Here is an 11,630-nt window from a genome sequence, read left to right as displayed (position 1 = left end):
ATGTAAATAAATAATTGAAAATAGTGCGAGATGTAAATCGACAACAACAAAAAATGCATGCAATGTGTGTCTATGCCATCGGGTTAGCTAGAAACAGTTTTTAAAGTTTTAGGAGTAATGGTTAAATAGCTATTGAAATGTGAAAACATTTATTTGTCACTATGTTGACGGTCCCTAACTGCTGTTGGTGGAGGTAAGGAAAACTACATGCAAATATCCGTCGAATATCCAACCTGAAACTGTCTTTACCTCGGGTTTTTTTTGTGGGGGGAGAAATAAGCCCCATGGAGCGTATATTATATGCCTATTGTTAAAATGGAATTACAAATGAGCCACACAAAAGCACTGGAATATGAAAATAAAACATTATTCATATATATTAATAGGCCACTAAATGTCCCAATCATCATAAAGAACAACGACATTCCCCTGAAACAGACCGAGATTTTAGCTTATGTATAGGCTACCTGAAGCCCATTTGACCATATTAACATATTTGACAATGCTACATGAGCAAGGCAGGGTTCTGTGTGTGGTGACATTCAGGCTTACTAGGAGAATCAATATCCATTCATCCCAGTGCGGATAAATTGAATGTAGCCACTGGTACCGTTAAATTCTCTCTTACTGATGTCAATAATGAGATCTGTCAAGGAACGCACCACTTGATCTGAGAGGTTTCGCAGCGGTGACGCTAAATGCAATTGCGTTACTCCCATTTCCAATAGGATGAATGAACTTTAAATAGTATCCAATCAGAGGAGAGCTCATCTGGCATATAAAAACCTAGCGAAGCTGATTAATTCTGGACACCATTATTAGCTTTGGTGTGTCGCGAGAAAGGATTTTTGTGTATTTCCCAAAGAAAAACGTCTTACGGTAGGTTATTTATTTTTTAACGTTGTATAAATGCATAAGTATGTCATCATATTTGCAGAACTTAGGTGTCTAATGTGCTTTGTATTTAATACATGTATTGGTTAAATAGGCTATATGATAACAATGGCAAAACGTTTGGACTATAGGCTGAACAAAGACAGGAATTTTAGACAGTATCTCGGGAAAGCGCATCTAACCCTAGAGAAATGAGGAGACGTCAGTGATTTGGTTTCACGCAAAACGATTAAATCGAATTGACATGTACAATATTTCATCCTGGTTAAAATCGTCTCAACTAGTGTAGAGGGGTGTATTTTCCGTTTGGCATAGCAGTTTACAAGGAAGAGACCGCAAGGTCGTGGTCTATCTGCAAGGTCTTATCTGCTGCTGGACATTACGCAATCGGTTGCTTCAAACTAATGTGGCCTCGCACTGTAACCTACATATTTGGATTAACGTGGATGAATATGCATTCCCTTTATGTTGGACATTTTTTTTATATTTTAGAGAAAATAAATTGCTATATTTGGGCACCGATTGTATGTTGCGTGTACCCTCTCAGATTATGAGGAATTGGCACGCAAATGGCAGGTATTTGTTTGCTAACATTTGCTGACATCTCATCGTTTCATCCTTGCGCACAGGTGAACGCAATCATGCCTTTCGGTAACACCCACAACAAACTGAAGATGAACTACTCGGCGGAGCAGGAGTACCCCGACCTCAGCCAACATAACAACCACATGGCCAAGGTGCTCACTCCAGAGATGTACGCCAACCTGCGGGACAAAGAGACTCCAAGTGGATTTACCGTGGATGATGTCATTCAAACTGGAGTTGATAACCCAGGTAAACAGCCCGAGTTTGCCTACGTTGGTCTTAAACCGTCTGTTATGCCGCGTCGAGAGGACGGAGGGTTTTAGTTATAGCCTACCCACTCATCCGGTGCTTGGATTTTGTAATGTCAGCCATGTACCGAGTGAAAAACCTCTGCTGTTGAAACGGTGACCTTGTTACCAAGTGCCTGTGATGTGGCCACTAATGCAATGTTCAGTATAATAATAGGAATTCATTATTTATGGCCCTGTCGAGTGCATTGTTCCAGTTAACTATCAATGCATTAGGACTGACATGGGATCCATGGCCATACACCAATTTCACAGCAGCATCACCAACGATCTTTGTTGAGCAAGGTCATGTCCACTATTTGCAGGTGACATTACAGGCTAAATTGAGGCCTTACATTTTATTCTGTTGGGTCACATATCCATTTAACAGCGGAATTACGGACTTTGAATTCTAATGTAGGCCTTCAATTTGATAATGTCTATTGTGAGGCCCTACTACAACATCCAGTTTAAGTGGCAACCAGCTGAAGATGTGTACCGGTATGCAAACTAGACCTGGGTTTAAATACTATTTCAAATACTTTCACATTTTGAGCAGTAGCTTATAGATGTCTTTATTTGAAAATACAAGTAGTTGAATATTGGAATGTATTTGGAAATGCATGCATTTAAAAAAACAAATATTTAAATACTCCCATGCATTTTAACTCAGGTCCTACATTGGGAGTATTTTAAATAAATGTATTTGAAAATATTCAAATACACAGAAAATAAGTACTTAAATGACAAATAATTCAAAACAAATTATTTTAAACTCAGGTCTGCTGCAAACCTTAGTGACCTCAACTTAACATTGTTCTTAACCAGAACATGTACAGCATTATGTATGTCAACCCAAATTTGTATTAATGCCCAATGGCTTCAGTGTAGATGGTGTTATTCTGACAGCAGTTTGCATCTGGAGGGTGGCTACAGCTATTATTGGAACTAAGACCAATGTGACTGCTGGCACAGTTGACCAATTTTGTATAAAATTCCAAAACCAATTACTGTCAACCAATGGACTGCATTTTGTCAGTGAATCTTCACTTGGATGGCATTTTATTCCTTCACCCTGTCCCTGTTTTATTCAAGGCCACCCCTTCATCATGACAGTGGGCTGCGTGGCCGGAGACGAGGAGACGTACGAGGTGTTCAAGGAGCTGCTGGACCCCATCATCGAAGACCGCCACGGGGGATACAAGCCCTCAGATAAACACAAGACCGATCTGAACCCAGATAACCTTGTGGTAAAGGCACACAATGTCCACACACTCTGAATTGCCTCACACCCTGATTCACCACATACACACTCCCAAGGTTGTCCTACATGAGTCGTCAATTATTTGGGAAATGAATTTGTCAAAGAAAATCCATATTGGGCATAATGGCCACACAACCCATTGTTTTCAAACCTCCAGGTAGCCCAACCCTGGTTTACAGTTGATATCAAATGTCCATACATGTTAGCTTTCATGCTAATTGCTAACACGACGGTTATTGTTTTGGCAGGGTGGGGATGACCTGGACCCCAACTTCGTCCTGAGCTCCAGAGTGCGAACTGGCAGGAGTGTCCGCGGGTTCTGCCTCCCCCCACACTGCAGCCGTGGGGAGCGACGTGCCATTGAGAACATGGCAATTGAAAGTGCGTAACCGAGCCCTGTCCTCTTCAATGTCTTGAGTCCTGCTGCATGCCCTTTGTGACACTGCCCCCAGACAGCACTGAGTGGAACTCTATTAATTATACTATTGAAATGATGCCACACTGCAATTGACTTGCTGCTCTTGACTGGCATTGGTTAAGACTTAATTATTCTAGATGTGTTTTATATAATGGGAGTTGTGTAAAAAGTACCCAATTGTCAAAGTAAAGATGCCTTCATAGAAAATTAAGTGAAAGTCGCCCAGTAAAATACTACATGAGTAAAATGATGTGGTTTTAAATGTACTTGCTAAAATATACTAAAGTATAAGGAATTTGGAATTATTTATATTAAGCAAACCAGTCGGTACAATATATTTTTATTTAGATAGCCAGGGACACGCCGACATGATTTAAGCATTTGTGTTTAGTGAGTCTGCCAGATCAGAGGCAGTAGAAAGTGTAGTAAAGTAAAAGCAGTCACCCCAAAAAATTACTTGGGTAGTAATTTAAAGTATTTTTACTAAAGCACTTTACACCACTGTGTAATGGAATCCTTAACTAAAATTGCCACTTTGAAAAAATTATAACTGCTTGATTGTTGGTCTAATCCTTACAAATAGGCAATTTTCTTTAAAGTTGGTGAAAAAGGATGACCACTCATGTAGGCCTACTTGTTTTACTGCCATTCTCATTTTTTTGCAGGTCTAGCCTCACTGGATGGGGACCTCAATGGCCAGTATTATGCCCTTAAGAACATGACAGACGATGAGCAGCAACAGCTGATTGACGACCACTTCCTGTTTGACAAGCCCGTGTCCCCCCTGCTGTTGGCGTCTGGGATGGGCCGTGACTGGCCCGACGGCAGGGGCATCTGGTGAGTTCCCCGGGCATAACAGCAGAGTTTTCCCCATGTAGACGTCAAATGGCTTCCTTTTCCTTTCATGATGGCAGATGAATAAAGGGACTTAGCCTAGTATTCTCCTGCCATTCAGCTTTTCTAGTGAATTCCTCCCCTGGTCTGTCGGTGTTCATTAAGGAAGGCGCGAAAGTGCAGTAAAGGATAAAATGGTGCTGACGCTTTACGTGTCCCAACCAATTTTTTTTGTTTATTTGCATTATTTTGTAACTTTTTTAAACTTATTTTGTACATGATGTTGCCGCTACCGTCTTTTATGACCGAAAATAACTTCTGGACATCAGCACTGGGATTACTCACCATGGACTGGCAGAATCCTCTTTTCTTTTTTCTTTGACAAGTCTGACGAGCCCGACGCAAATTATATACTGCTTTCTCGGGAACAGGCCCAGATCCATGATTGGTGTGAAGAGGAGGTGGAGAAAAAGGGGCCAGAGGGCGTACTGACTTCTGAGAATTTGTAGGCGATCAAATAAACCCCCACTTCCTTCCATTCTGCTAGCAAATGTGCAGTCTTTGGAGAATAAAATGTATGACCAATGTGGAAGATTACCATTGGGACATTCAAAACTGTAATATCTTATGCTTCACGGAGTCGTGGCTGAACGACGACACTATCAACATGCAGCTGGCTGGTTATACGCTGTACCGGCAGGATGGAACAGCGGCTTCTGGTAAGACTAGGGGCGGTCTGTATTTTTGTAAACAGCTGGTGCATGGTATCTAAGTCTTGCGCTATTGCTCGCCTGAGGTAAAGTATCTCATGATAAGCTGTAGACCACACTATCTACCTAGAGTTTTCATCTGTGTTTTTCGTAGCTGTTACATACCACCACAGGCAGAGGCTGGCAATAAGACTGTGTTGAATAAGCTGTATTCCGCCATAAGCAAACAAGAAAACACTCACCCAGAGGTGGTGCTCCTAGTAGCTGGGGACTTTAATGTAAAGAAACTTGCATCCGTTTTACCAAATTTCTATCAGCATGTTAAATGTGCAACCAGAAAAAAAACTCTGGACCACCTTTACTCCATACACCGAGACGCATAAACTCTCCATTTGGAATATCTGACCATAATTCTATCCTCCTGCTTATTAGCAAAAATTAAAGCAGGAAGCACCAGTGGCAAGAGCAATAAGTGGTCAGATGAAGCAGATGCTAAGCTACAGGACTGTTTTGTAGCACAGACTGGAATATGTTCTGGGATTCTTCAGATGGTCACTGGCTTCATCAATAAGTGCATCGACGACATCATCCCTACAGTGACTGTACGTACATGCCACGGATTATAGGCAACATCCGCACTGAGCTACAGGCTAGAGCTGCCGCTTTTAAGGAGCAGGACTCTAACCCTGAAGATTATAATAAACCCCCGCTATGCCCTCCGAAGAACCATTACAGGCAATGCGTCAATACAGGACTAAGATTGAAACGTACTACACCGGCTCTACCGCTCGTCGGATGTCGGGGCTTGCAAACCATTAGACTACAAAGGGAAGCACAGCTGAGAGCTGCCCAGTGGCACAAGCCTACCAGACGAGCTAAACTACTTCTATGCTCGCTTCGAGGCAAATAACACTAAAATATGTATGAGAGCACCAGCTGTTCCGGGAAGATTGTGTGATCACGCTTTCCTCAGCCGATCTAAGACCTTTAAACAAGTCAACATTCACAAGGCCACAGGGCACGACGGATTACCAGGATGTGTACTGCGAGCATGCACTGACCAACTGGCAAGGGTCTTCAGTGACATTTTCAATCTCTCCCTGTCCGAGTCTGTAATACCAACATAATTTAAGCAGACCACCATAGTGCCTGTGCCCAAGAACACTAAGGTAACCTGCCTAAATGACTACTGACCTGTACCATTAATGTCTGTAGCCATGAAGTGCTTTGAAAGGCTGGTGATGGCTCACATCAACACCATTATCCCAGAAACCCTAGACCCACTCCAATTTGCATACCGCACCAACAGATCCACAGATGAGATATCGATTGCGCTCCACACTGTTCTTTCCCACCTGGACAAAAGGGACACCTATTTGAGAATGCTACTCACTGACTACGGCTCAGCCTTCAACACCATAGTGCCCTCAAAGCTTCTCAATAAGCTAAGGACCCTGGGGCTAAACACCTCCCTCTGCAACTGGATCCTGGACTTCCTTAGAGGCCGCCCCCAGGTGGTAAGGGTAGGTAACAACACATCTGCCACGCTGATCCTCAAAACAGGGCCCCTCAGGGCTGCGTGCTCAGTCCCCTCCTGTACTCCCTGTTCACTCATGACTGCACGACTCCAACGCCATCAAGTTTGCCCATGACACAAGTGGTAGGCCTGATCAGACAGCAACGAGACAGCCTATAGGGAGGAGGTCAGAACTGGCCGTGTTGTGCCAGGACAACCTCTCCCTCAACGTGATCAAGACAAAGGGGTGGCAGGTAGCCTAGTGGTTAGTGTTGGACTAGTAACCGGAAGGTTGCAAGATCCCTGAGCTTACAAGGTAAAAAAATCTGTCGTTCTACCCCTGAACAGCAGTTAACCCGTCATTGAAAATAAGAATTTGTTCTTAACTGACTTGCCTAGATAAAGGTTAAAAAAAGTGGACTACAGGAAAGAGGCCCGAGGCTGCAGTGGAGCAGTTTGAGAGCTTCAAGTTCCTTGGTGTCCACATCCGCACACCAAGAATATCAGAGGGCATGACAACCTATTCCACCTCAGGAGACTGAGAATATTTGCCATGGGTCCTCAGTTCCTCGAAAGGTTCTACAGCTGCACCATCAAGAGCATCCTGACTGTTTGCATCGCTGCCTGATATGGCAACTGCTCAGCGTCCAACAGTGTAGTGCATACGGCTCAGTACATTACTGGGGCCAAGCTTCCTGCTATCCAGGACCTCTACCAGGCGCTGTCAGAGGAAGGCCCTAAAAATTGTCAGACTCCAGCCACCCTAGTCATAGACTGTTCTCTCTGCTACCGCACGGCAAGCGGTACCGGAGTGCCAAGTCTAGGTCCAAGAGGTTTCTAAACAGCTTCTACCCCCAAGGTCATAAAACTCCTGAACATCTAATGAAATGGCTACCCAGACTATTTGCATTCCCCCTTTATTTACACTGCTGGTTCTGTCATTTTAAAACTACCTACATGTACATATTACCTCAGCTAACCGGTGCCCCCGCACATTGACTCTACAGATACCCCCCCGCCCCTGTATATAGTCTCGCTATCGTTATTTTACTGCTGCTATTTAATTACTCGTAACTTTTTCTGATTCTTATCTGTAATTTTTAAATGCATTGTTGGTTATGGGCTCGTAAGTCAGCATTTCACTGTAAGGTCTACCTACACCTGTTGTATTCTGTGCATGTGACTAATAAAATTAGATGTGTGCCAATAAAATGGATGTGACTTGACCTCTTCAATGGTCAAAATTCACTGGAGGCCCCTTCTACGATTCTTCAATCCACATTACGTACTCCAAAACGGGGCTCTCCAACCCTGTTCCTGGAGAGCTACCCTTCTGCAAATTTTTGGTTAAATGCCAATTATGAGTAATCTAATTATTAGAACCAGGTGTGCTAGATTAGGGTTAGTGTGAACCTACAGGATGTTAGCTCTCCAGGAACAGGGTTGGTGTGCCCTGCTCTTAAATAGTGATATGCAGGGATGTGCTCTGATGTTGTGGGTCAATTAAAGGAGGCTCTGGATCGAAGTTCTTCTAGGTACAGATCTAGGACAAGCTACCCTCCCCGAATCCTAACTGTTAGTGGTGGATTTATTTCTTAATCTACCCAAGATCAGCGTCTATGAGTAACTTCACCCTACACTGGAGTACCAGCTGGAGGGTGCCTTCAGTGAGAATAAACATGAGCGTTATGTATAATTGCGTCTCATTCCAACTAATGTTGAACTAATATGTTCATTTTTGTTGACAGGCACAATGATGGCAAGACCTTCCTGGTCTGGGTGAATGAGGAGGACCATCTGCGAGTCATCTCTATGCAGAAGGGCGGCAACATGAAGGAGGTGTTCCACCGCTTCTGCACAGGCCTCACAAAGGTGTGTGTGTGATGAATCCTGAGTGCACAAGGATGTCAAATGTGTGAAATCCAAGGCTTAATTCTACAACGTAATGTTAAAACAAATGTGCAAAGCAAACTACGGCGTTGGGGTTAATTGCATTTGAATGCAGTCAATTTGGGAGTCTACTTAAAATTCTATGCAAAATGTGGCACTTCAAAAACAGTTGCAAAACAGTCCCCCAACACTGCAGTTGCTTTCTCAACACAACTTATAACCTTTGGCCCCTTACCTCACTGTTTCCTCTGACCACTTCAGATTGAGACCCTGTTCAAGGACAAGGGCCATGAGTTCATGTGGAATGAGCACCTGGGCTACGTGCTCACCTGCCCCTCCAACCTGGGCACAGGGCTGCGTGCCGGCGTGCACGTCAAGCTGCCCAACATGAGCAAGCACGAGAAATTCAGCGAGGTTCTCAAGAGGTTGAGGCTGCAGAAGCGTGGCACAGGTATGTACATTTTCAATACACCAACTCTATTAGGAAATGTAGATGGGACATTCTGTCTAGCAGTTATTGGATTAAGCGAACGTTGAGCAGATCTGGTATATTGCCCTAGAATAGTCTCTCTACGTTTGCTTTATTAACCAATGTTTGTTACTGTAGGCTGGTAAAACATTGTGCATTGAAGATGCCAATGTTTAATTGAATTGGAATCCATGTACTTAAATTAACAAAATTATGCTATTCCAACATGCCTCTAAACCTTTGGCTGTAACTGTGGTTACAATTCTCCTAAATGTGGATAACACTTTCTACTAGGTCTTAACTGTCCACTGACTAGGGCCAGGATGGCCAACTCTCCTCCTGGGGAGCTACACTGCTGTGGGATTTTGATTCAGCCCTACTCCTGTTTTGGCTAAGTAGCTGCTCCTCAGGGGCCTTATAACTGTGCACCACTTTTGAAAAGACTGCACACGTACAAAAATATTGAGTTTTATAAATCACCCTTGTCCTGAAACTGCAAGTGTGAACAAGCATTAAAACACTGCCTGAAACGCCTATCTTTCCCTTTTTTATAGTGACAACACAGCCCTTACTTGCTGGATGTATTGTAATTAGGCCAAGGCAGTTTCTGAAGGCAATGGCCAACTACATCTCTCTGGAGGTGTTGGCAGAATGTTTTAAACTTTTAGTTACGTTTGCTCTGACAGTTTCTGAAAAACGATTTGCAAATTGTTGTGGACCTGTAAACATGTTTTTAGTTTTTCCCGACCTTAAATATGCTGCACTGCCTGCAAACTCTGAAACATTGTCAATGTTGAATTTAAAACTACAGTAGGCCTACTTAGTAATAGCCTACACACTTCAAAGCAAAAAGTAAACTCTGTTCATTTACATTCTACTGTATATTATAAATCACACTCCCTTTTCTGATGCATAGAGCAAAACACTTCAAATAATAGCTTATCTAATTGGCCCAATTTAAATGAGGGATGCCCGTGGTAATTTGTTGCAGGCTAAAGCTTATTCTGCAATGGTTATGACAATGTTATGTTTATTAATGAAATATTGTTTACGTGAAACATTTGCAATTACAGTACCCTAAAATGTAAGTTGAAATGGTGAACCTTCTGTTCTACCCTTAAACTGCGCTCGATTGGATTGCATGGAGATAAATCCTTAAGACAGTGTTTCAAATATTTACTACTGTAAAGTAGGTCCAATTTAATGTAGGCATTTTAGGCTACTTCGTGAGTATGAAACAAAGGTACATTTATTATGGAATGAAATCGGAAATGGATGCCTATTTCCAACTTTTAGAATGCAGAGATGCAATCATTTGCCATTAGTGAAGAGCAATGTTTCACATCTTGTTAAGGCTACCTGTTTATTAATTATCAGTAAGCATGTCATATCCCCCATTTGCACAAAATGGTAGGCTACTTGCAATGCATTACTTCAACCACTGGAAACTGTGCATACACATGGTCTAAAGCTGGATCATCAACTAGATTCAGCCATGGGCAAAACCTTAGTGGGTTTTGGTTGGGGGGGGGCGCAGAACATAATTACAAATTTGTAGACTGCAAGCCCAAACCAGAATATTTGACTAACAATCATTTCAAACCTTGCTTACATTTTGGACACGGTCACGTCTCTGTGAGAGTACTAGAACAGATTAACAACATTTTTATAATTTGGTGCTGATTTCCTTGGTTTTTAGTCTTATGTCCAACAATGCAAGTGTCTTAGAACTTGAGGGTGCCAAATAAAACCACCCATGGGCTGCCAGTTGGGGAACCATGGTCTAAGGTCTGCAGGAAGCTAAGCATATTCTCATGTCAAATTCCATTTTATTAATGCTAACTTTTGAGTGAACTGCAGCATGCATATTTGTGTATTTTGTGGAGGCCCCAGGACTTAGATTACAGCAGCTGAAAGGTGTTAAACTAGGGCTGCCTGGAACTAAAACCTGCATACACACTGGCTCTCCAGGGGCAGGATTGGCCTATCACCCCTAGTTGCGGAGAAGCCAACCGTATCAGCACCATTTGGCTCAGCTTTTCTTTGGTATCCCCCAGGTGGTGTGGACACCGCAGCAGTGGGCGGTGTCTTCGACATCTCCAACGCAGACCGTCTGGGCTTCTCCGAGGTGGAGCTGGTGCAGATGGTTGTCGACGGCGTCAAGACCCTTGTCGAGATGGAAAAGCGTCTGGAGGGCGGCCAGTCCTTCAACGACCTGATGCCCGACCAGAAGTGAACACGCTCTCTCAAACCTTCTAACCTCTTATCTCTCACCTCGTCACCAATATCTCCCCCTTGTCTCCATAAACATTCTTAACTACATCAAGGAAATGCACTCTGCCTGACACTTTTAGTGGAACAAAAGTTAGATGAGTCTTCATCTGCGTGATGATGGATTTTGTATCAAATGCAGTCTTTTTGCTAAATGTTTGCAGATGGATATTAACACCTGAAATAAAAGTATCTTTGGCCCATGGAATGTGGTTGTTTGTCACTTTGTGAGCAAGTGATTTGTTTGGACATTGTGTCATGAATGAGTTATTTCTAATACTTTTTCTGTGCTTAATTACACTTGCCTACTGTAGCTCAATTGCCCAAGGGACATTCTGATGCAATTCCTTTTATGCCTATTGTCTCCATTTATTCTGTTTAATTTATGCATAATAGCATGCTATTTGTAAAGAGTGGAAACCAAATGCATGGTGTCTATAGATGCATTGTATTCTGACTGAATTCCCTTAGTGTACCACCTTATGTGCAATT

General features: G+C 42.9%; 1 protein-coding gene across 1 annotated transcript; it reads left to right on the top strand.

Moving 5' to 3' along the window:
* The first annotated feature begins 775 nt into the window (after positions 1 to 775).
* LOC115195454 (creatine kinase B-type) lies at positions 776 to 11,346 on the top strand. Its single transcript, XM_029755309.1, has 8 exons — positions 776 to 879; positions 1,524 to 1,728; positions 2,862 to 3,016; positions 3,279 to 3,411; positions 4,114 to 4,285; positions 8,257 to 8,380; positions 8,660 to 8,849; positions 10,925 to 11,346. The coding sequence occupies exons 2-8, from the start codon at positions 1,536 to 1,538 to the stop codon at positions 11,101 to 11,103; spliced, it is 1,146 nt and encodes a 381-aa protein (XP_029611169.1). The 5' UTR covers positions 776 to 879; positions 1,524 to 1,535; the 3' UTR covers positions 11,104 to 11,346.
* The last annotated feature ends 284 nt before the right edge of the window (positions 11,347 to 11,630 follow it).

Source organism: Salmo trutta, chromosome 1 (genome assembly GCF_901001165.1).
Source record: "Salmo trutta chromosome 1, fSalTru1.1, whole genome shotgun sequence".
NCBI classification, from domain to species: Eukaryota; Metazoa; Chordata; class Actinopteri; order Salmoniformes; family Salmonidae; genus Salmo; species Salmo trutta.
This window is presented reverse-complemented; position numbering and strand designations above follow the sequence as displayed.